Source organism: Phallusia mammillata, chromosome 6, assembly GCF_965637545.1.
Source record: "Phallusia mammillata chromosome 6, kaPhaMamm4.hap1.1, whole genome shotgun sequence".
NCBI classification, from domain to species: Eukaryota; Metazoa; Chordata; class Ascidiacea; order Phlebobranchia; family Ascidiidae; genus Phallusia; species Phallusia mammillata.
The window spans coordinates 19,526,477-19,550,077 of record NC_137257.1 but is presented as its reverse complement, the minus strand read 5'-3'; the positions used below and the strand labels follow the sequence as shown (position 1 = coordinate 19,550,077).

Here is a 23,601-nt window from a genome sequence, read left to right as displayed (position 1 = left end):
TTAAAATGAGTGTTGATGAACTCTCTTCGGGATTTGAAACCCTAAAGATCAAAGAAAATACTCCAAAGTAACTATTTTCTACAATGTTTAAATGGTGTAGAACAGGGGTGTCAAACTCGTGGGGTTCGGGGGCCACATTGCAGTTTGGAAATTATGCCGAGTGCCGCATGTGATTTTTAATCTAGTTTTAAACACTTAAATAACCTTTTCGCTATACTACGGCCGCAGCGCAGATCCTTATTTTACCAACAGCCGCCAATTACCTGCTGGGTTTTATTTTAAAATTACAGGTGTAAAGAAATAGGTTTATAACACATATATATCATCTATTGATGCCCCAAAAGCCCAGATTAATTTCCAACTTGATTCACAGAGTGAGCTGCACAGTGTGAAGATCAGTTTTAATTGTTTGTTACGTCATAATCTATGTTGTGACGCTTGTGGTTCCCGTTTTTTCGCATTGTTTGCACACAATAGGCGTACAAAATGTCTGACGCATATTGCTACTAGGCTGTTAATACTCTTTCCAGTCCCACAAAATCTGTTTAGAGCAGTTTAAAAATTAAAATTTTTGGCAAAATAGTTTTAATTGCGTCACGGCCGCCGCAGTACCTATATATTTGTTCACGGCCGCAAAAATATCTGACAAAATAATACAATTGTTGTTGAGTGTTCGTGGGCCGCATTGGAGGGCTTTGTGGGCCGCATGCGGCCCGCGGACCGCGAGTTTGACACCCCTGGTGCAGAATATATTTCAAAGCAGAAAACAATCGCATGAGTAATGCATGGTTAAACAGCCGCTGTCATTACATTTTGTAAAATTTTTGTAAATTATTATTTTTTCATTATTATATTATGCCACAGATAAATCTGTTTTAAACATTATTTAGTCATACTTTTTCATTCCATTGGTAAATGTTATTAACACAGACATGACGTTGGTGAAAAGACGGGTTTGGAACTTGAAATTTTCATGGGAGAGTTAACCCAAAGTGCTGATTGGAGCGTTGGCGTGGAACATAAGTTTTTTGTTGGAGAAGTGGAAATAGCCAGCATTAAATCAAACAAAACAGCTAACCAACCAGGCAATGGCATAGTAAACTGCAGTGGTAATACTCATATTTGGGACTATTTAGTGCAATATCAAATTGACTCCAACTTCCCCAAAAAATATTACAACTACCAAAAAAATAAGTTAATCGACACATACAACACGAATGACAAATCGCACCACGCCTTGTTTATGATTTCGTTCGAAGTGGCAAGGCGAGTTCCTGGCGATAAAGGAGGCCATTTGACAGGAAAACAAGTCAAAGAAGGAATCGAACTCGCGATGGAACTTAAAAAACCGAAAGAAATAATAGGTTTATTTGTTGATGATCCAGCAAAAAGGCAAAACGCATTGAAAAACCTCAGGTAAATAGTAATTTTTCACGGTTTAGGTTTGTATGCGTGGTTTTGCAAATCTGTAGTCAATTTTACACAGTTGTAACCGGGCCTAAAATTGGGACCCAAATCCGAATATTTTCAAATAACAAAGCTGAATGTCGTCGTAAACCTACAAAATACAAATTATCACACAAACGGGGCCAAGTGTAAAATCGGGTCCATTTTAAAGTCGTTCTTTTTTTTTCAACTTAAGCGCAAACAACACGAATATATCGGCACAGCGTACAACTATGCATTGTTTAAACGTAAAATAAATAGATACTGCTTATTATTGGTACTGCTTTAAAAAATCATTTGGCTATAAAGCCTTATTTTATAAATAGTAATCAGCAATTCTCTTTGATCGTCTTTGAAACGTTATAGAAAGGCCAAAGGACTATAGCGACGAAAGACAGCAGATGCTAGCAAGAAGCGGCCACCAAGGCGAATAGTATTATGCAGCGTAAAGATTTTATATAGTGGTTTGTTTTATTTTTTATGTAGTGGCTTATTTTGTTTGTGTTTCGAATAATGTTTTAAGTAATTTACAAATTGATATATATCATCACTGTTTATCTGATTTTGAAACGTTTTATTATGGAATATTTTTATATCGTTGCGAATTTTATTTGTTTGAACTAAATGATGCACTTCTGGTAAATATAATGTTTTACCACCGTTTCAACATCCTAATAACGAATATTTACGAATTTATTTGTGTCTCAAAACATATCCCAATAATCCTATGTATATTTATAAGTTGTAAGCTTCTGTTTATACGATTTAGAAACTTTCTATCGTTGGTTAGACATAATTGCGTTTTGGAGACTGTGAAATATATAACAGTGAGAAAGTTTATTGAAAACATTCATGAAAATGCAAGTTTGCATCTTTGGACAATATTTCAAACACGTCTGTTACAGAATTAATTGGAAAGTCCCTAAATATGCTTTAATAGTTTTGGGAGAGAATATTATAGAAATATCATTGGCCAATTTTAAGTAGTGGATGGTTTATTTTGTGTGTATCTATAGAATAAAATGTTTTGCGACTCTAGATTTAATAGGTGATATATATGCATATGCTTGACAAATCTAAAGCAAATTTTAATGGTAGGTTTTTATAAAAAAAAAAACTTGACATTGAGTGCAAACACATCTAAAAAACTGCAGGAACTCGGCCGAATGGTCCGTCCGGACTGACCCACATACAGACATAAAAATCCTTGATCGGGATTCGTCCCCGGGTACGTCCAGGTTTCAAACCGCGTGGAAAAATATATTTAAAAAAGTATAAAATACAAAAAAAAACGCAAAAAAACGTTTAGATGTTTTGTCAGTTAGTCGCTACGGGCAGTGAATTCTCGGTAAATGATAAAAAATTTGAAAAAAACTGCAAGTTTGATATTTATCGTCGACAGCAATAATGAGGAAGGTTTCCAAAGGCACGACAGACGTTAAAACGACTGCTCAACAATAAAGAGCTCAAAGAAGCAAACTTCTGTTCAAGGTGAATCGAAAAGTTTCTTGACACCGCCTTTCAATTTTTTTTTCATCGTTTCCTAATGCTGTTTCGAAAAAATTGTTTTGCTTCCACGACGCGAAATCAATCGCCGTTTGGCAACAACGAATGCGAAACAAGGAGAAGCTTCCTGAACGTTATTTTAAATTATTTTAGTAGAAAAATTAGTAAGAAAAGATGGATCTACTTATGTGGCGTCATGCCTAAACCAAAAATTAACCTAAATTGATCTTTAATATCTTGTCAGTTATTGAACATGCGGAAGCTAATGGATGATGTTGTCTAATGTGCAGGATTTGCCAACCAATTAAAAAGCGCGTTACCATACAGGTCTCGGAATGTAAGCTAAGAACTCTAAGTTATCAATGAAAATTAATGTTTTCTAACAAGACCTAATTTTTACAGAAAACGAGTTTAATCTTTTATCCACATGATGACAGCGATTTGCGTCATGAAGGCAAGTAATATTGGCTTTTACCAAAGCAAAATAATTGTGTACGCATACCCGACGTCACCTTTAGCATCTTGTGTTACGCGCCAAATTCGATAAACAAGAACAAATGTAATTCCCGTTGAGATAGCTGCGCTGTACCCTATTATTTAACGTGTAGTGCCAAACAGTTGATGCTTAAACAATAAAGGGATCCCTCATAAACTGGCGATATATTTTCATTGTATTGGTGTTATCGATATTACTTTTGTTACAAAGGTCGGTGGAATGCCCACACCCCAACGCCAACTCTACAAGAGGGGAATAATTGATTATGAGGGAAATTCCCCACGCCAAAAACGAGGTTTCGCTTTTGTGACGCGAATTCAATCGTGGCGTTATTTGCCGCTATGGTCGCAAAACAATAAAAGTTTTGTTTTATACAGCGTCGTCGTTTTAAATCGAGACTCTGCCTCGAGATGATTAGGCTTAATGTATGTCCCCAGTTGAATAAGGAGTACACCCGAATCACAAGTCAGTAGTTCAGCTTAGTCCTAAGTCAAGTGGGAATATTTGGTATTGTTACTTCGCGACTATTTCGAGTCGAAAGTGATTAGGCAAGAAAAAGTATCCGTTTTGGTTACTGGGATTTCATGACCAGCAAATTTGAATAAGCAGTCAAAAATCAGTTAGTTGTGCTAACATAAAAAATCAATTGCACGCAGAAATACAAACAAAATATTTTTGCGACTGTATAAATACACAGCTTGTTAATTACAGATTTATAATACACAGATTGTTAATTGCGTTAAATAACCCCATGTTAATCCCTTTGGCATCAAGTTACGTAAACAAGTTGGAAACAAATATGTCCTCAACAATATTTAGTCCGTAGTGTCGTGCATAACTGATTTTCGACGAACTACTAACATTTAGCAAAAATTCCGGTAAAATAACTGAATTTTCGTTTTTTGACAAGCAGTAAAGTAAAAAGTACTTGGTGGGCGCAACTGTTCTAATTTTTTAAACGAAAAAACGAAAAAAAGTTTACTTTATGAATTTGGACCTTTGAAGTAAGTTACGATTTTGGACAAAACAAGTACAAGAAAAACTTATTTATATAACTTATTTAACTTTGTTGTAAATATTCACGTTGGTGTCCATTTTTTCTTTATTTTCTTTTTTTGACTTGAGGGACAAATCGTTTCAGACAAATGACGCTTGTTTGGATCTGCATGTTTAAGATAAAACGATATTATTATACGGTTTTTGCACTAAAAGTAGTTTACGTTTTTTTCTAAACGGAATCAGATTGAGTTTCATAGGTATCCTTTGTTTACGCGTACATGGGTATCAAATAAAGGACTTTACAAAACGCTAGCAGAAGCTGTAGGCTGTGGTTGTTGCTAGTAACAAAATGTTAAGTAAACTGATCGGTTCAACAAACTTCAATGTTGCCGTAGGGAATTGACGCTGTTTCAAAATGTGGTATCACAATAATGTTACAACATGCGAGAAAGTTTTTGTCAATGGAAAGTTTTACGGACTTTTCAGACTGTTGGAATTTAAGCAAAAGTAACGTAAGGGTTTGTTTTTACTTTTGAAAAATCAGCAAACAAACAAACGTTGTTGGATTTTTAGCTCAATTGCGTCGGCTACAGTAATGATGAATAACACACATGAAATCGGAGACAAAAATGGCAAACAACTTAGCACGCTACTTTCAACGATCACGAAAAAAGAATCGTATAAACAACACAAACAAACTCTTACCCTTGAAGACGAACCAATTGCTAAGATAGTACCTAACCCAACAGAAGATCAACCAGGTAATGGAATTATGAAGTTCAAGAACAAGGAAACAGGAAAGTTTATAGCCCCAGAATACGCTGATTTACTGCAATCTATCAACAAAAACTATCATACAAAACATAAAGAACTGGACGAAACTCCTATGAAAATAAAACTAAATATCAACAACAAATCGGATCAATTCTACGTTCTTACCAAATTCGAAGAAGCACGAAGACATAACGAAGATGCAGAGGGATATCTGACAAGAAAACAAATAAAAGAGGCCATCAAAAAAGCGATACAAAAAAATACACCCCGAAAAATGATAAATCTATTCGACGGGACCACAAATCAAAGAAAGGAAGCATACGATGAAATTATGTAAATGTACAGTTTTAGGCAATTTTTTTTAATCAGACACGAAATCTTCTTATAATCACAGCGTATGCGTTGTGCAATGCGGAGTAATCATCAGTTTTTTTGATATTATTTGTATTTATATTATAAATCATTGTTGAAAATGCTGAGGACTTTTTATGAAATTTGTATTGCCCTAATATCCTATTTTGTGTTCTTATCGAGTTATTTTTTTAGAATTGTTTACACCTCAATAAGAAATATTTACGTAGGTGCTTGCTATTATGTATTTCTGCTTTTTAGTCTTGTAAATATTTGCTAAATTTAATTACAAGAAGAAATTTTAGATCGGTAGTTTTTTTAACATTGTAATGTACACTAGTAGTCTATGCCGGAAAGCTGCAAAGAAAATATGAAAAGTAAGTTAACGTTAGTTTCAAAACATGCTGTTTTTAAAATAGACTGTAAATATCAGAACGGTATAATTTCATTGCAATTCATCAACATCTGCAATAGTTATAAATGATTTCATAAACAAAATGATTCCAAGCACTTAATTCTTTTTAATTATTATAGAAATGGGTCAAAGTATAGCAAAGTGTAATATCGTAAACAAGTTGACATAGATGCCATAATACAGCGAATCGGCTTCCGGTAAACCATCAAATTCGAAGTCCAGAGTGCTAACCGCACCGAAATGTCTAAAAAGACGAAACATAATTAACTTAAGTGTGGCGCCCAACTTAATAGTTGCCAAAAGCCTTCGAACATTGCACTAACGGCAAGCCACAAAACACCCTATAGTTTAGACGCGTTCGAGCACATTTCTTTGTTTAAAAACACTCTATAAAACAGTACGATATTGGCAAAGTCACTGCGGAGTACAAAATTCAAGACAGGTTGACAGTACGACAGCCAGGGAAACAGCACGTGGCCCGCAAAAAGGACTTGAAAACACACGAAAAAGGCTCGCAACAGAACTAATAACGAAACAAGGAAACTAACGGGTCACGTGGTCGAAACCCACTGGTCTATTATCATCGCCCTAGCGGCCTAGCGGTTTACTTTGGATGGTTACACCTGAGGTTGTAGCACGTATGCTGCGAAAGGCAACGACACTGGAGGAGTTAAAAATGTGTAGTGAGTGCAAAGTGTGCCGGTGTAACAATGTACTAAAATGCAACCAAACAGTTAAAAAGGTAAACGTGAACGAAACGAAAAGATGTGAAGAGAAATTAAAGTGAAAAACATATCGTGAAATTAAGATGAACACATTTTAAGAAAAAAAAAAAAAAAAACAGGAAACAACTCTTGCTAAACAAACTTACTAAATTAGAGACAATTCAAGACCCAGGTGACTAAAGTGAAACAATTAAGGTGATGACGTAACGACGCAAAAATTACTGTAACATAAGTCTCAACGACAAGGCGACTAATTTAGTTTACTTATATGAGAGTTACTAATTTTTTTAAACACTCAGTGATTTCGAGGGTTTCTTTTAACTTTTTATAAGTCATCAAAAGAAAACGATAAGTGTTGTGAGACGAGTAACATCTCAATTGCGTCGGCTACAGTTATGATGAATAACACACATGAAATCGGAGACAAAGATGGCGACCAACTTAGCAGGCTACTTAAAAATGACATGAAACAAACCGTATAGAAAAGGCAAAACCCAAACTCTTACCCATAAATAAAAATAAATTGCTAAGATAGTACCCAAACCAACACCTGGTCAACTTCCAGATTGGTAATAAAAAATTTGAAGGCAAAGAACGACAAAATAAAAAAATTTAAAGCCCCAAGATACAAAGATTTACAACAATCCGTCAACAAAAACTATCCTACAAAACATAAAAAAACAGTCAAAAGTCCTTTTCAAAATGAATTACACACACATAAAGAAACAAATCTGATAAACTTTATGTCTTTACTAAACTGGAAGAAGCGAAGAAATAAAAGTGATACAATTGGTCATCTATAGAAAACAATTAAAAGAAGGAACAGGGAGGCCGCAAAACAGGAATAACTACGTGAAATGTAAAACAGTATGTCGGGATCCCGAAACTGAGGCGAGATGCAAATAAAGGTATTAATTAAGTTGATTTTGCTGCCACAGTTAAACAAATTATCTCAACTAAACGTAAATGTTTACAGATTTGAGCTTAATGCGATGAGTCGATTTTAGGCGTAAGGCGGCGAAGTAAAACAAAAACTTTTTGTCAGAAGCAAAACAGTGGTTTCAAACCTTTCACGACAACTTCACACTTTTTTTTCACCCCTCCATAACAGAATGTAGATATGTTTTCAATGCTAAAACCTATTGTTAGAAAAATAACCTTATTAAATGGTCCATTAAATAAAACTTTCTTAACTTGTTTTTTGTGCATTTTAAACTTATTTGCACATTTTGAAAAGATTTACTTATCATATTGTATATTCTTTTTGTGCCCAAGTTACTTAAGAATTGCAAATATAACATGGTGGTTTGTAGACATTTCGAACGCCGCGTGTCAATTTAATTTCAAAATGGAAATGGCTTTGCTTGCGGATGTTTGGTTGTGTAATAGCGATTAGTGGGAGTTGAGTTATAAAAAAGTAGCCTGATTCGAATATGTAGACTTGTTTTTTAGGATTATTACATCAGAACAATCCGGCCCGCGAGGTCATTTCATCCGGCCCGTTACCACATTTTTTGGTTTGCCAAATGGATTGATAACTTTATAACAATAAAAATTAATGTACTTCTTACGAAATTTTCCTGTCGCGATTTGTAGAATTGATATTACCTAGTTTCATACGTCACAGACAAGACTGCAAGTGGTAATTGTGCGCAAACAGTTGCCTTCTTTTGTTACTTGTGGCGTATTATACAAGCACTGCTCTTAAGATGAGACCAACTACACAGTTTAACAGCCGCATCGCAAGATTTTAAATGGAATTGTTAGAGCATGTAAACTATGCGGCCCGCGCGAATCATTATTAAACTTATCCGGCCCGCAGTGACAAAAGTTTGGTGACCCCTGATGACGTATCGCATCGCATGTTTGGTAACTTTAGTTTAGTATTTTTAACTAACTTCAAAAGTCTTACTACCTTTACTTTGACTTACTTTAGACATAAATATTTTGCGACACCCAGCTGCATACTTACAAGTGTTTTTACGAAACGTTGTGTCACTTTTGACAAAAATATTACATCTTATAAATGCGACATCAGGATTGTGTCATTTGTTGTTATCATTAACATATGTTTATGTTGTTATTGTGCGTGGTGCGGCAAAAGGTATCGTTACTTAGCAGTATTACCTTAAACAACACGGTGCGTCATTTTGTGCTGAATAAGTGATTTTTATCAATTATGAAGACTAATGCGGTGAATTGCGGTGTTTCTCATGTCCGTACAATATTAAATCGCAGCGGCCTAACGGCTAATAAAACTGCGGCACATTTAACCACTTTATTCTGTGTTCGCGTTTTTAGGTCATGACATACCAAAAACATCCGGTAACTGTAAACGCATGGTTTGGTGAATTAAAAACTGACATTTATCCATTTCTAACTCGTGCATTTGTTCAAGCTGAAACAAGTAGCATGTTGATATTTCAGTTGAGTTGAGTTTAACTTGTTCGGTGAGAGTTGGCATGTGACACAATTTTTACAAAAGCTGAAAACAGATGGGCGACATAGGCACAATAGAATCAAAAACGTAGTGGGAACAAATGGTGTCATCACTCTTAATGCAATGTTACTGCTTTAGGCGTTTTGGCCCAAAACAGGCAGACATTGCTAGGCTCGGTAAAATTGGCGCAAAAAATACCACCTATGTTACGGTTGTATGTCAAAAAAAAAATCGAAACAGAATAATTATTGTAATCAGCTGTTTCAAGATTCTGCTTAGCTAATTACAAAAATATGCCAGAGTGTAGTATAAGAATGAATAACTTTGTATTGTTAAAAAAAAAACAATAACAAAACCAGTTGTTCTAATTACTGCACTGGTCTTAAACTGACTTAAGGCTGTCGTTGTATCGCTAACTTACGTGTTAGCGGGAACCATGTCTTAAACGGCTTTCGGCAGTCATGTTATATTGGACCTTTCTATAATCAATTTAATGAATAATTACGGTTTAGAACTTAGTTAATCTTCTCGGGCGTACGTTTTTACAACTATGCTCGCATGACAATATGTGACCTGATCGCTATATAAATCAGCGTATTTAGACTTAAAATCAGTTACCATAACAGTGCATTGGGGTATAACAAGTGTACATGGGCATTACAGAGCGTGCATTAGAGTTGATAGCTCACGCGTTGGCGTTGTGACAATTGTGTTGCGTGTTTAACCGCAAGTGGCGCTGTTGTGAAATGCTCAGTCTAAAAATAGAATTGGGAATTTAACTACAGTTTGGCGTCTATTAGGTTTATTCAAGCAGCGTTAGTTTGTTTATTAGAGTTAGATTCACGGAATGTTCTTAATTGTTTACCTTAAGGGTCAGTACATATGTAATATGCTACTACCATTAAGTTATGAATTTAACTGTTTTACGATTCGACTTTAGATTTCAAAGGTTATTAGAAATAAAAATAACAAAATGGGTGGTGCATTTGGAAAGCTATATTCACGTATGATCGGCAAGAATGATGTTGGAATTCTGATGGTCGGTTTGAATGGTGCTGGAAAAACAACAATCCTCCACAAACTAAAGCTTGGTGAAATTGTAACCACAATTCCCACTGCAGGTACCTAATATGCAAGTTACAGTTCTTACAAACGATGTTTTGACCGTTCATGTTTGTTTTCATGTAGGTTTTATTATGGAAACCGTGGAGTACAAGAACATAAGCCTAACAGTTTGGGATCTAGGTGTTCAGGACAATATGCGTCCTTTGTGGAGACATTACTACCAAAAAACTCAAAGTATTTTACTTTCCTTTTAAACCTTTGCAACTTGGATTAGATTTAATACGAAAGCTCAATTTTTCGCCATTAGATGGCACAAAAACAAAATTTATAAACGTCGGAAGTTATGGCTTAATTTTAAAACAATGTTAAAAGCAACTTTTATCAGCTATAGGGCAGTAGTTCTTAACCTGTGGTGCGCCCGAGCTTTTCAAGTGAAACGCGAGTAGTTTTTTTGTCAATTTAAGTCAGATCCAAAATTGTGACTCAACTGACCCAACCGATCAGTCCTGGCTGAGGGCGAACCTCGTGTTTTGGACATTCTTCTGATAAAAAATAAAATAAAAGTTGATTAAAAACAATTTAGATTAAAATTGCTAACTCTGCTGGTTTTAAATATATGCTAGTCTGATCAAGAAGAATAGGCTTAGTTCTTATTCTACCCATTTACACAGGGTTTTACGCAGCCATAGAAAAGTCGTCAGTTGGTACACAATCTCTATATGGTTGAGAACCACTGCCTAACAGGGTGTTAGATTCACTGAAACCATAATACAAAAAATCCTTTCTTAACTTAAAATATTTTTAAAACTGTTATAGATTTGATATTTGTCGTGGACAGCAATGATGAAGACAGGTTACAGGAGGCAAGAGAGCAGTTAAACCTAATGCTCAATGAAGAAGAGCTCAAAGATGCGAACTTGGTGGTCTTCGCCAACAAACAGGTAAACACAGCAAAGTTTCGAAACACAGACATTTAGTTCATTTGTAGTTGTTTTTTAATCCTTATAGCATTGTATGGATGAGTTGTGCACATTGCACCGATAAGTTGTCAGTCAATTTTAATTCTGTCCAATGCATCTTTTTTCAAAGTTGTTGTTGCACCAATGTTGATGCCAACTAAACAGTTTGGTTTAAGCAAAGCTGCTTACTTTTTCTGTTAAAATGCCACTAAAGTTTAGACTCTTACCAATAAACTATACAACAGTTGTTGCGCCAACCACTCGGAAATTTGTGAAATGCGAGTTACACGGTTAGAAAAAATATATGTGTCCATCGCGCAGTGTTGCTCAACCAACGTAATGTTTTAGTGCGTTGGCGACGTTAGCACGTCATACAACCACGTAATGTTTCCAATAACAAGCAATTTTCTTGAATGCGAACAGACATGGCTGTAATATGTAAGTTTAGGCAAAAATATTCTGAAACTTAAAAAGTTTGAGAAGCACTGTTCTACTGTTTTTTTTCAGTTTTTTTTTTAGCAGGTCGCTAAAGTTAATAAAGCCGTTCTTTTTATTGTACACAGGATCTACCAAATGCCAAAAACGCAGCTGTAGTAACTGACAAACTGAGTCTGCACAGCTTGAGAGATCGACAATGGTATATTCAAGCCTGTTGTGCGACTTCTGGGGATGGCTTGTATGAAGGATTGGATTGGCTGTTATCGACAATAAACAATTAGCTCCAAAAACACTGAGCGCTCTGTCCATTGTTAAAACCATTTACGATATATAACAAAGACCTCATTAAAGTGTTACTTAGCATGCGCACCTATCCACTAAATATAATCATTTTCATGAAGGCTTTTATGTTTGGCTCCAAAACAAGTCAAGTTGCAACCGGTTAAAAACATTTACAATAGGTAAAAACAATAATTAAGTAGAGAGGAACAAAACAAGTCTTGACGTAAACCCTAATCGAGTGCTTGTATAATAATCGTTTTACGTCACTGGTTTTTGTGAGAGGCGAGTTTCACTTCGTTTCATTTGCTACAGCATAAAACTATTGCCTAGCGTTAAACGCTGCGAACATGCCTTCATGTGCCAAATCGGAGTCTTTGGTCACAGAACGCATTTTTTGACCAAAGCCCGCATGTTCACATCATAGGCCAGTGCCGGATTAACCATTAGGCAAAGTAGGCACGTGCCTACAGGCCAGTCAAAAATCCAGGCCACTTTACAACAACGATCTTTGTGACAATGATTTGGCAACACTGATAATTCTATTTTTTTAGCTGGCAACCCTAATTTTTGGCCCACTTATAAAATGTGCCTGCAGGCCAGCAGACCCTTAATCCAGCACTGATCATAGGCGCCGAATTTGAATTGTTTCCGGGTGTGCCATATTATATGACGTCACAAAATGACGTCATGAAAAACCAAATATGTTTTTTGCCGCTAGATAAGGTAAGACTACATTAAAGCTTGCAGTATACAAGCTTTACACAACGTAATTTCACTGCCAGACCCTTCTGCTACTGTTGCAATTTAACGCATATCTGGCGCGATAACACCGCGTTGTACATTCCAAAAATGGGATCCATTTGCCAAAATTAGGGGAGGCAGAGCAATATAAATAAAAATGATTTAGCTCGGCCCTACACTAACATAAATATCAAAAGTAGCCTTACTCTCAACAACGTATGGAAACGCAGGTCATTCCTACAACCTGTTCAAAAATTGTGTGTTTTTTTAAACCTGTGAAACAAAAAGTAGATAATTTAAGGTAGTTAAACCCAAGTCAAATGATTGTTTGTAACTTACCAATAGTAACATGTTTTTTTTTTCAAAAAAAAAAAAAACTGAGAATATGTAGCACACCTCTGCCAAAATGACAAATGTCGTTATAAATATTAAAATGGTTTATAACATATTGCAAAAAAAGTTAGAAATTTTAGTTAGAAAAAAATTACAGAAAATATCAAAAATTTCAAGTGCAAACTCAGCAATTCTGAGAGCAATTCAATTCTGATTAACTAACTAACACCGGTTGAAACTCAAAGATTTTAGATTCTAAAAACTGACGATGGCGGTCCACGTATAGTTCAGCGTGTAAACAACAAAACAATAATAAAACACAAAGCACAAAATCCGGACCCGCTGATGTAAGAAGGAACTACACCCCCTCCCAAGAACTGATTTAATTAAAATGGAATTGAAAGGATAGGAAAGCGAGTGCAGGCAATTCTGTTGTCGAAAGAGTGAAAACGACAGAAAACTAACATACTAAATAACGATATTATACAATTTCTTTAAGATGCATCTGTACAAAAGTACATTTTCTTTGGAATATATTTTCCTGGTTTCGATTAGATACATCTGTACGTTGGGACATTTCCCATACAATATATTTTACTAGTTCATTTTTAGGTACATCTGTACAAAAGGGAGTGTTCTTTAGTATAAAGGTTATTGGTTTATTTTTTAAACAATCTGTACTATGGACTTTTTTGTAGAATATAGGTTACTAGTTTTTCATCTATAACTAATGGTTGTATTATACTTTTAACAGCCAATATTCCATCTCAAAATGTGTATGTAGATCAATAAAAACAAACTTTTCAAGAAACTTGTCAGCAACGTTCGTCTGCTTCCGAATTCGTACGCTATTATCTGAAAAAATATGTGGCACCGCCATCGTCCCTGCGCGACCGACGTAAAAGTTCACAACCACAAACAAAACTTCCCTCAACGAACTGACTGACTAACTAACCTCAAAACATTCTTGAAAGTTAGCCTATAAGAAGTAAAAAGTGAGTCTGCCGCGTTTTTCAACCACTCAGCACTTCCAGGTAAGGTTGGAAAACGATACCAGTCAATCTAAAGTGGCAGAGTCAACTAGAGATTGCGGAACCACCAGAAATTATGTGTAAGTTAGCCTAAATCCACGCAAGCAAAAGAAAAAAAGGGCGTGGCCAGCACAATTGGTAGGTAATTTAATTTAAAGTAGATATTGTGCAGTAAAAATTTACCATTTTCAAATAAAAACAATGGATTTTTAGCATCTCATTGCTTAAAACCCAAACTCTCAGCTTCTTCATACGGAAGAAAGTCGAGAACCGGATGTACAAGCAATGAATATAAAAAGCTGGTCAACACCCGAAATCCACAATACCCTATTTTAACAGTTAGTATAGGCGCAAAAGTTAGTTAAAAGGGAAAAGTGACCTTTACAACGTATAACTCAACAACATCATCGCGTCACTCTCCCTTGCCCAACGAGTCCCCCCAAAAGGACTCAAATGTTTTACGCGAACGGGGGCTGGAAAATTTAACAAAAGTTTGCGCCCTACCAGGGTGGATCGCGGAACTTTTCTGGCAAAATGCTATGCCGGCCCCCTCCAGTTCACGAGCCTGATCCATCATTGGGGGTAGCGGTGTCCGGTACTCGGTCCCGCCTGCACCGCGGCCAATGCAATGCGGTGGAGGCCGTACCCAGGCCGTGTTTCTATACGCACCCTATTTTAGCTAAAGCCATTTAGCAACGCGCCACACCTAGCTAGAAATCGATCTAAGCTAGACCCTAGGTGGCGCGCAAATCCCAAACGTACCCCACCTATGTTACCTAAACCTAAACCTTAGTTTGGCGAATGCTACTGTAGTTCTAGCCCTATAGCGCCAACTAGCTGACATTAGTAGCATTCCTACCGACTTGGACCTTTACTTCGTCCTCCACGAACAAAGAAAAGGCCACTAACCCTAGACCTAGCGCTAGTTAGCCTAAACTTAGCCTATAAGATTTCGCAATCCCAGTTGACGCACGACAGAGTCGGTTTCACTAACCAATATTATGTGAAGTTGAGAAAATGTTGCTGGTGAAAGGCCGAAACAATCTCCGGAAAATGCAGTGCGGCAATTCTGTAAAAATAAACCATGTTATTTTTATCGGCAATAATAAAAAACAAAAATGTTTAAAACTGATTTTTATTGATATGATAAAAAAATCAGAAAGTAAAGATACATTTACAACTTTGAAAGAAAATGTTCGGTTATGTTTCTTTGAATTTAAATGTTTTTATTTGTCAACATCTACCAACATGCCAAATTACCGTTTTTTCCTAATGGGCTTGTTAATTTTCTTTTCGGGTTAATTTGAGTGCATTCACTTTAAACAGCAGTCACAGTAGTTTTATTACAAGCATTCTGGCCCAATACCCATAAACGATTCTCAGTGTCAAAGTGGCAAAAAAATACGCATTAAAGACATGTAGCTCGAAGGTGAGAGAATGTTATGCAAGATAAGTGGCTGCCTTGTTGAATCTATTTCAATAATAGCAGTTGCAACTAGAGATGTACCGAATATTATGTTTACCGAATTTGTTCGGTCGGCTTTTTTTTAAAGATTCGCTTTCGGCCGAATAACTTGTTGCAATTCGGCTAAAACCGAATCTGTTACGTTACGAACAATTTAAGCGTAAAACGTGTTTGTGTGTTTAATAAGGTACCACAAAATCTTTAAAACTGCGCCATAACTAAAATCACGTCAATTATTATATTTTTAAAACATTATCGTTTTTTCCCACTCCAAATAAATAGAAACTGAAGTGAAACGCAACTATTCTGCTGCGTAACACAACTGTTTGCACGGCAGAAAAAAACTTTGTTTTCATGTACAGCAGATAGCTTGCGCATTCGCGTGACGTCGTAAAAGAAAAGATGCGGTCAGTTCGGCCGAATTGATTCGACAAAACTGCCGAATATTCGGTTTCGGCCAAACTCAAATTTAACCGATTCGGTACATCTCTATAGCAGCAACGACACCTTATAACACCTGTAGACCCCTTATAACACCTGCACAAAACAGGCAAATAGCGGTTTTGCATTAAACTGTTTCCTTTAGTTGCTCATAGGTTGTTTTTTTGCTAAATTGCCTCATAGCCTATTTGAACTGTTGCTGAGTCAGTCTCCAATCACGCGAGAGCATTTTATGTCAGAACTTGTGTTGTTAACGACCATGTAAAGTTGCAACTGATTATTCCGCTTTACGCTGCAAGCTTTATTACACTTAAAATTGTAGGAAGCAAGTAAACTTACATTGGTAGATGTACTCAGTTGAAAGATGATCAATGCCAAATTTATGTGCTGTACAGATCTGCAAAATGACAAATCACTGAATAAGTTACATTTTGCCATGCTTATTCATAAGTTATATTTTGGAAATAACAACGTTTTCTCAGTAAACTTACAAAAATGTTCATATGAAACAGTTTTATACATGTTTCGCAACCAAGCAAAGTTACTACCCCATTACAGTCACAGGCAGGCAATGGCGTGAATGTAACCAAATGTCGTTGCATAACAAATTTTAAACTCACCTTTGGTCTGCCTCTGAATGCGTTTACAACAAACATTCTCGGGCCGGCTGTACAGATCTGTAATAAAAACATATTAAACTTCATACATAGTGACAATTTGACTCAATAACTCAGCAACTGAACGAAACAATTTAGTTAACACATTTACACTAAACCACACTTCCCAGACACAGAACTAAGCTTTATAATTGCCATTTATCTATCGAAAAAGGCCAACACCCACGACCAGAAAGCAATCAAAGTTACCTTGCAGCAACTGCTCTTTCCTCTCTTCTTCTCCGCACAAGAGTGATGTGAGGAAAAAGATTCCAAAAGGCCTTTGTGACGTAACCCTTGGAAACTAATTGAGCAACTTCATTATCGATGTAATGCTACGGTTGATTTGACTTTAAAACCTAGATGTTTTTCGGTTTGAAACTGGCGCTTTTTATTATTTTATTTGACATTAAATGTAGTGGTAACTAAAGTGTCATTTAAACCATTATTCCATCAATATATGAATGTGAAGTTATCTAACCTCATGGAAATTTTACCTTGATTATGATTAGGCTGGTATGTACTAAATTAAATAGTCATTTTGCTATTACACTTTTCGGCACATAACTTTGCCAAGTGAGTAAGTGAAAAGTAGGTAATAAGTAGTATACATGAAATAACGCATCCTAGCTTTAAACTGTCAAAAAACATACTAACACTAGTAAAAACGTTCCAATAATATTTCCTTGTCATGCACGTTGCAATTGTAGGAAGCAAAACCAACGAAAACACATATTGGATAAATGCGTCGTTTTGTACATTCATTAATAAGTTGAGGTAGCGATCTCCAACACTTGCCAACAAACTTGACAGTTGCATAAAAGTCGTAAATAAATGCAGGCTGTCAACGAGCTTTAAACATCAAAGTTTTAATCTTTTAGTTACAAGTAATTCCCTAAACCTAGTAACCACCAAGTGGCGCAACTGAGCTTAAGATAACGCACCAAGGAACAAAATCAGGCCAAACAGGTGCTGGTTTTAGCCGTCCTTTTACAACTTGCGCAGATGAACGCATTATTGAGAAATATTTAGGTTCTGTACAACAGTCGCGGAAACCTAAGTTCTGACAGGGTGATGCTAGCGAGGTTAAGCTTCGTAAAAACAAAAGTAACTTTATGGTTTGATTTTTATAGATGATGAAGAAAGGAGAAGAAAAAATGAATTTCAGCAAATCAATAGTCCCTATTAACACACAGATCGACACAGTTTATCCACAGACAGCAGCAAACCTAGATGCACTAAAACTACAGTTATATTATGTTTGTATTATTTTAAAATGTATTATGTACGTTTTATAGGGTCGCTATGAATACACAGCAAACGCAAACACAGCAACATGTAGATCTTAAAAGTGAAAAAATGTATTTATTTGATTCTTACCAAATAATCTTACCACCCACTCAATAACATTGTTTATTTTAATTCTCTGTCTGTCAGAAAGCTGATGAAAATGGATAAATATCTGTGATTTGAAACTACACAGGTTTGAGCTCAAATAAATCATCACAACAAAGACAAAGTTACTTAATAAACACATCGGTTGCGCAACAAACGTCATAGCTATATTTAGCACTCGAAAATTCCCTATTTTATATGACTATAACTGAATAATTTACCAGTTCGTCAGTTCTGTTTGAGTGAAAGCTTGCAGAAGGGTTAAAATCTGAATTAGTTGAGCTCAAAAGTAGCAATATTCACATTAATTTAAAAAAGAAACACGACAATTGTATAGTATAAAACGGCAATGAATTGACGCTGGTAAATTAACTTTAGTTTTATTTGTTTACAAACAAACCGCTCAATGAAAGTCGCAGCCCCTGGGAAAGTCCCTGGTATCGGTACGTTCTGCACAAACAAGAAAGAACAGTTTCGCCTTTGTGCAAATAAAGGAAGGAAGGCTTACAATTGTTGCAAATAGCAGTAACACAAGAATAGTGAGATGTATTGTTTAAGATTGGAACAATAATTTAAGTTACTCGGTCCATATGTTTTAAGTATTGTTTTTCAATTTTATGCAAATTAGGTCACGTGAGTTTATTTGTCGATCCGCTGTCTTGTTGCAGCTAGTCCACTATGGGAAAAGTTCAGCATAATTTTAAGAACCCTACAAAAAACACAATTGGAAAGTCAATTAACCGAGCCATGACGAAAAATTGGAAACCAGGAACCATGCACTAGAACGTCAATGAAAAAAAAAACGTTATGCAAGTTATAGCCCGACTAACAAGGACACAACCTCGCATTGAGCTTGAAGTTTGGAAATAAAGCTCCAACGTGGCAATTATCTCCCGTAGGGTCATGCAACATATTTGCTTTCTACTTTTACCAACACACCAACGACATCGTTCTGTATTTGCTACTATAGTATTACGCCACAAGAAGCATTGGTGGAATAGCTATACGCAGCACAGATGTGTGAGTGTTCTGCATGAGCGATAGCCTCATCAAGCGGAAAGTCATAGAAAATAAAAGTATTTTGGTTCAGATAATGCACTGTGTTCCAAGCACTGCAGTTCGAAATACAAAACACGACTATATAAGAAAAAAATCGTGCGCTAACTATAGTCTGAGAGCGTTTCGATTTCATGCAGTAATGTTACCTGGGGGATTGCCATACCTCAAACCCTTGGGTAACCCCCTGGTATTTCCACGAGCTGTGCAAACATAAAAAAGTAGTTTCGCCACGACGCAAACCACGTAAAGAGATATTCAACAGTCCATATACCGAACTGTAAGATGTACCATTGTGCAGCGACTGAACTGTCAGGAAAAGTGTATTTTATAGCGACTCTTTTTGCCTATGTGTTTCTTACAAAGCGTGACGTTGGTCTTTTTACTTTTTCGCGCGCGCATTTCTGCTTTTTTACTTTGCTCAGGTGTTGTGTAGGAGTTTGTGTTTGATGCGTCATTCCATCATTTCCGTTATCACAGCTAATCACGCGACTAATCTTTATTAAAGTAGTTAGACATAATTACATACGTAGCTAGGTTTGGTTATTAAAACGTTTGTAAATTGTTTAGCAAACATGCAAATAGACTATTAGCATAACAAATAATTGAGTCCCGCGTAAAATTCTCAGAAATCTAAGTTTTGTCGGGGTGATGCTAAAATTCAGAGGTCATAAGCTATATAAAATTACTAACTTAAATTTGTGGTGTGGTTTCTTCTGATCAAACTGATGAGGAGAAAAAAACTGTATGTATGCTATTATGTGATACATAGCAGCACCGGTTTCAAATTTAATACAGTCACAACAAAGGCGAAGTTAGATCTAAGACAGATATGTGGCGAAACAAACAGCAATAAACGAAATCGGTATTGGTCCAATTTAAAAGTAGTAACATGTACATTTATTCTATAACGAGTTGAAAACGGCAATAAAATGACTCGGGTAAATTGATACTTGTAATAAATTATTAACAAACAAACAGCCTAACGACCGTCACAGCCAATAGGTAAGCCTTTCATAAGAACGTGGACAAACCCCTTATATTTCTACTGGTCGTGCAATTGTGAAAGATATTTTTAGCTGTTCTGAAATTATAATGGAAAGAAGGTTAGCAGTTATTATAAATAGCAGTGCTACAACATCAGTGAGATGTATTGTTTAAGATTGGAACATTAATTTAACTTACGCGGTCCGTATGTTTCAAATACTTTTGTTTCAATTTTATGTAAATTAGGTCACGTGAGTTTATTTGTTGATAAACTGGTTTGCTCAAGCTAGTCCATGATGGGAAAAGTTCAGCATAACTTCAAGAATCCTACAGCAAAGAAAATTGGAAAGTCGATTAACCGAGCCATGACGAATAATCGGAAACCAGGAACCACTCACCAATATAACGTCAATGGAAAACCAAACGTTATGCAAGTTTCAGCCTTACCAACAAGCAAACAACCTCGCAACGGAGTTATGAAATTTGAAAATAAAGCTCCAACGTGGCAAGAACTTAAGGGCCACATCAGCAAGAATAAAAATCAGAAAAACAAGCCTCTCAAAGCAGGAAGCTTCAGACGCAAGAACGTTCAAGCAGAAATTTTGCTGCAAATGGAAACGAACCGTCGCAAAACATCGGGCGATAAGCTTCTTAACCGAAACCAGGTTGAAAATGGAATCGCGATCGCCAGAAAAAAGAATAAAACTTCGAAGATACCTGGGATCTTAACAGGAACACCAAAGGAGAGAAAAACTGCACTAAAACAATTAAAAAAATAAAGCGAGAATCAATTTGCATTTTAATACAGCAGGATGATTGTTATGCAAATTTTAAAAATAAGAAAATGTAACTATGTGTTTGTAAACTGTATACGTATATTAAACCTGTAATTACAATGATGTCATGTGCCTTTATGTTCAGCATTTGATAAAAAGGTATGTCCACCAGGCGGCGCTGTCGATTACAAAAAGCTTACTCGTGGATTTTGCAATGTAGAGAGATGCTGCACAAAGTTAGTAAAAGCAGAGAATATAAAAAAGGGTTTCACTTCCACAGATAACATTTTAATTATTTTATTATAGTGTAAACTTTTGTTTGTTGGGCTGATTATATCGCAGGTAGAAACACACCAGGAATTTTAATATAAAACACCGCAGAATATATCCCTATTTGCACAAATATTACGCCACAAGGAGCAATGCCGGAATCGCTATAATTAGCAAAAAAAAAACAGAAAAATCCCCGATCTTCCGTGACAAACAGATGTGGAGTGTTCTGCATGAGCGATAGCCTCATCAAGTGGAAAGCCACAGAAAACGAAAGTAATTTGGTTCAGCTAATGTATTTAATTCTTAGCAAAGAAAACACGACTATATCAGATAAAATTACTTTCAAAGTTAAGCAAACAATTTAGTACACAAACTGGTTCTGAGGGCTTTTTGGCCTCATGCAGTAATGTTACCTGGGGGATTGCCTACATAAAACCATTGGGTAAGTCCCTGGTATTTCCACAGATTCCATAGTGTTGATAAAATCAGTTTGAATTACCTATGTAGCTTGGTTTGGCAAAGAAACCGTTGTGATTTTGTAAATTGTTTAGTAAACAGTCAAATAGAAGTTCAGCATAAAAATGAAGTGCAAACAGTCGAATGGGCTTATAGCATAAAAACAATAGTCGAGTCCTGCATAAAATATACAGAAAACCTAAATTCTGGCTGGGTGATGTTAACATTCAGAGTTTAAGCGACATATAAATAATAACGTAAATTTGTGCTGCACTTTCTATTGATAACAAACTAGTGAGGAGAAAAAAATGTAAGTCATCAAGCAAATCAATAGTCCTAAAAAACAAAAAGATCAACACGTTATAGTTCAAAATTTTTAAAAATAAATGGCTTAAAACGACAGTTTTTTTATGTAGGCTTTTATGTGAGTTTTATAGGGTTTTGCTTACACACACAGCAACACAGGCTTTGACATCAATACAATCGTCACAACAAAGGCAAAGTAAAATACAAGACACATATGTTGCCCAGCAAACAGAAATGACGTCATTGCTATATTTAGCAATCGTTTCTATTGGTTACTGTATTTAGCATTCCCTATTCTCGAATGTGGATGTCAAACAAATGATGTTTTATGATCGCCAGGTCCAGCTTAAAGGTAATGTGTACATTAATTCTAAAAAATTAAAATGGCAATACAATGACGCTGGTACATTAATTTTACTTGTAGTAAATTGTCCACAAACAAACAACCTAACGACTGTCACAGTCGATAGTATTTGCCCTTGGCTTTTTAACGGATTGCGCAACAAAGAAAGATATATTTAGCCATTGTGCAAATAGCGTAAGTAAGGTTTGCGATTGTTATAAACAGCATTGATGCAAGGTTATTGAGTTGCATTGTTTAAGACTGGAACATTAATTAAAGTTAGTTGTTGCAGATGTTTTGAATAATTTTATGGCAAGACAATTTGAAAGCTTTGCAAAACATTGGTATTGTTCGGGCATTTGTTCATTTTGAAAAGAATGCAATCTACCTGTCTTGTAGCCAATAGGAATTACGAAAATTGCATTTTGGGTGATGAGAACTTTTGGACAATATGTTTTACACATATATTTGGTGATTTATATTGCATGTGGTAAATTATAATTATGTGTTTGATAAGGATGTCAGATGTAGCTCGTTGACAGATGTTTTAACCGTGAAAGAAATCAAATAATAAATCGATCAGTATACTTAATCACAAACAGCAACGGTAGTCAGATGATATAAAACATTTTACATCACTTTTTTTTAACACAGCTTAAATATTCTGTAATAGAGTAAATTCAATTTAAAACCATTTTCAACTAATTAAACCGCGGTTTTAAGCCACATACATGTCGATTATGGTCGCTTTAAACTCCAACCAACACATCATAGGCAAAGCTATGGCGACATCGTTATACTTACTAACAGAAAACAGGACACAATTTTACTTGCTAAAAGGTGTAGACTGTTCTGCATGAGCGACAGCCTCAACAAGCAAAAAGCTACAGAATACAAACACAGTTTGGTTCAGCAAATCCATTGTAATCTATCCACTAGGTTAAAAATAAAAATCACAAAACGACTATATAATATCAATGAAGGTCATAAGTAAGACAAATAAAGGTCACCAGTTTTTAAATTAAATTTTTTATTTGCGCATGTACTCGTTTATGGCCTTTTCGGACTTAGGTCCATCATATTACCTCAGGGGACTACCTATTTAAAAGCCTTGGTATCTGCATAGGCTATGCAAACACGAAAAAAAATCGTCACAATGCAAACAGTGGAGTGTTCGTTAGTCGATACACTTACATGCCGTAGGAAAAGCTAGCATTGTGCGCAGACTAAACGGTCGGGTAATTTCAGCTGTTCGCGCGGCTTTTAAGCACAGTTTGACCTATTGTTTAGTTAGTTGGTTCGATTTATTTCGTGCACTGTACTGAAATCGTTTGTAAATCGTACAGCAAATAAAAAACTTCATACCCATGATTAGAAAAGTGTTTATCGAGACAAACTAATGTTTTATTTGTAGTTTATGCCAGTCGTTAGTTCGATCTATACAAA

At 35.8% G+C, this 23,601-nt stretch overlaps 2 protein-coding genes and 1 long non-coding RNA gene across 3 annotated transcripts; 2 read left to right on the top strand and 1 right to left on the bottom strand.

Moving 5' to 3' along the window:
- On the top strand, window positions 1–1,914 carry LOC145233590 (uncharacterized). The gene is made up of 3 exons (XM_080098343.1): window positions 1–67; window positions 931–1,416; window positions 1,813–1,914. The coding sequence occupies exons 1-3, from the start codon at window positions 6–8 to the stop codon at window positions 1,829–1,831; spliced, it is 567 nt and encodes a 188-aa protein (XP_079954469.1). The 5' UTR covers window positions 1–5; the 3' UTR covers window positions 1,832–1,914.
- An 8,182-nt stretch (window positions 1,915–10,096) lies between these two features.
- LOC145233786 (uncharacterized) lies at window positions 10,097–12,017 on the top strand. Its single transcript, XM_080098571.1, has 4 exons — window positions 10,097–10,273; window positions 10,341–10,451; window positions 11,034–11,158; window positions 11,740–12,017. The coding sequence occupies exons 1-4, from the start codon at window positions 10,126–10,128 to the stop codon at window positions 11,893–11,895; spliced, it is 540 nt and encodes a 179-aa protein (XP_079954697.1). The 5' UTR covers window positions 10,097–10,125; the 3' UTR covers window positions 11,896–12,017.
- Window positions 12,018–14,294: 2,277 nt separating this feature from the next.
- Window positions 14,295–16,818, bottom strand: LOC145233787 (uncharacterized). Its single transcript, XR_013861177.1, has 4 exons — window positions 16,774–16,818; window positions 16,528–16,584; window positions 16,247–16,304; window positions 14,295–15,070 (listed from the first exon to the last, which is right to left on the bottom strand). It is a non-coding gene; the product is annotated as an uncharacterized LOC145233787 (long non-coding RNA).
- Window positions 16,819–23,601: the final 6,783 nt, after the last annotated feature.

What these genes read in the sequence shown, in the direction of transcription:
- LOC145233590 (XM_080098343.1), top strand. Translation starts at nt 6, where the DNA reads ATGAGTGTTGATGAACTCTCTTCGGGATTTGAAACCCTAAAGATCAAA. An exon ending in ATCAAAGAAAATACTCCAAA is followed by an intron (nt 68 to 930) that starts GTAACTATTTTC and finishes TTATTAACACAG; the next exon opens with ACATGACGTTGGTGAAAAGA.
- LOC145233786 (XM_080098571.1), top strand. Translation starts at nt 10,126, where the DNA reads ATGGGTGGTGCATTTGGAAAGCTATATTCACGTATGATCGGCAAGAAT. An exon ending in AACCACAATTCCCACTGCAG is followed by an intron (nt 10,274 to 10,340) that starts GTACCTAATATG and finishes GTTTTCATGTAG; the next exon opens with GTTTTATTATGGAAACCGTG. An exon ending in TGGTCTTCGCCAACAAACAG is followed by an intron (nt 11,159 to 11,739) that starts GTAAACACAGCA and finishes TATTGTACACAG; the next exon opens with GATCTACCAAATGCCAAAAA.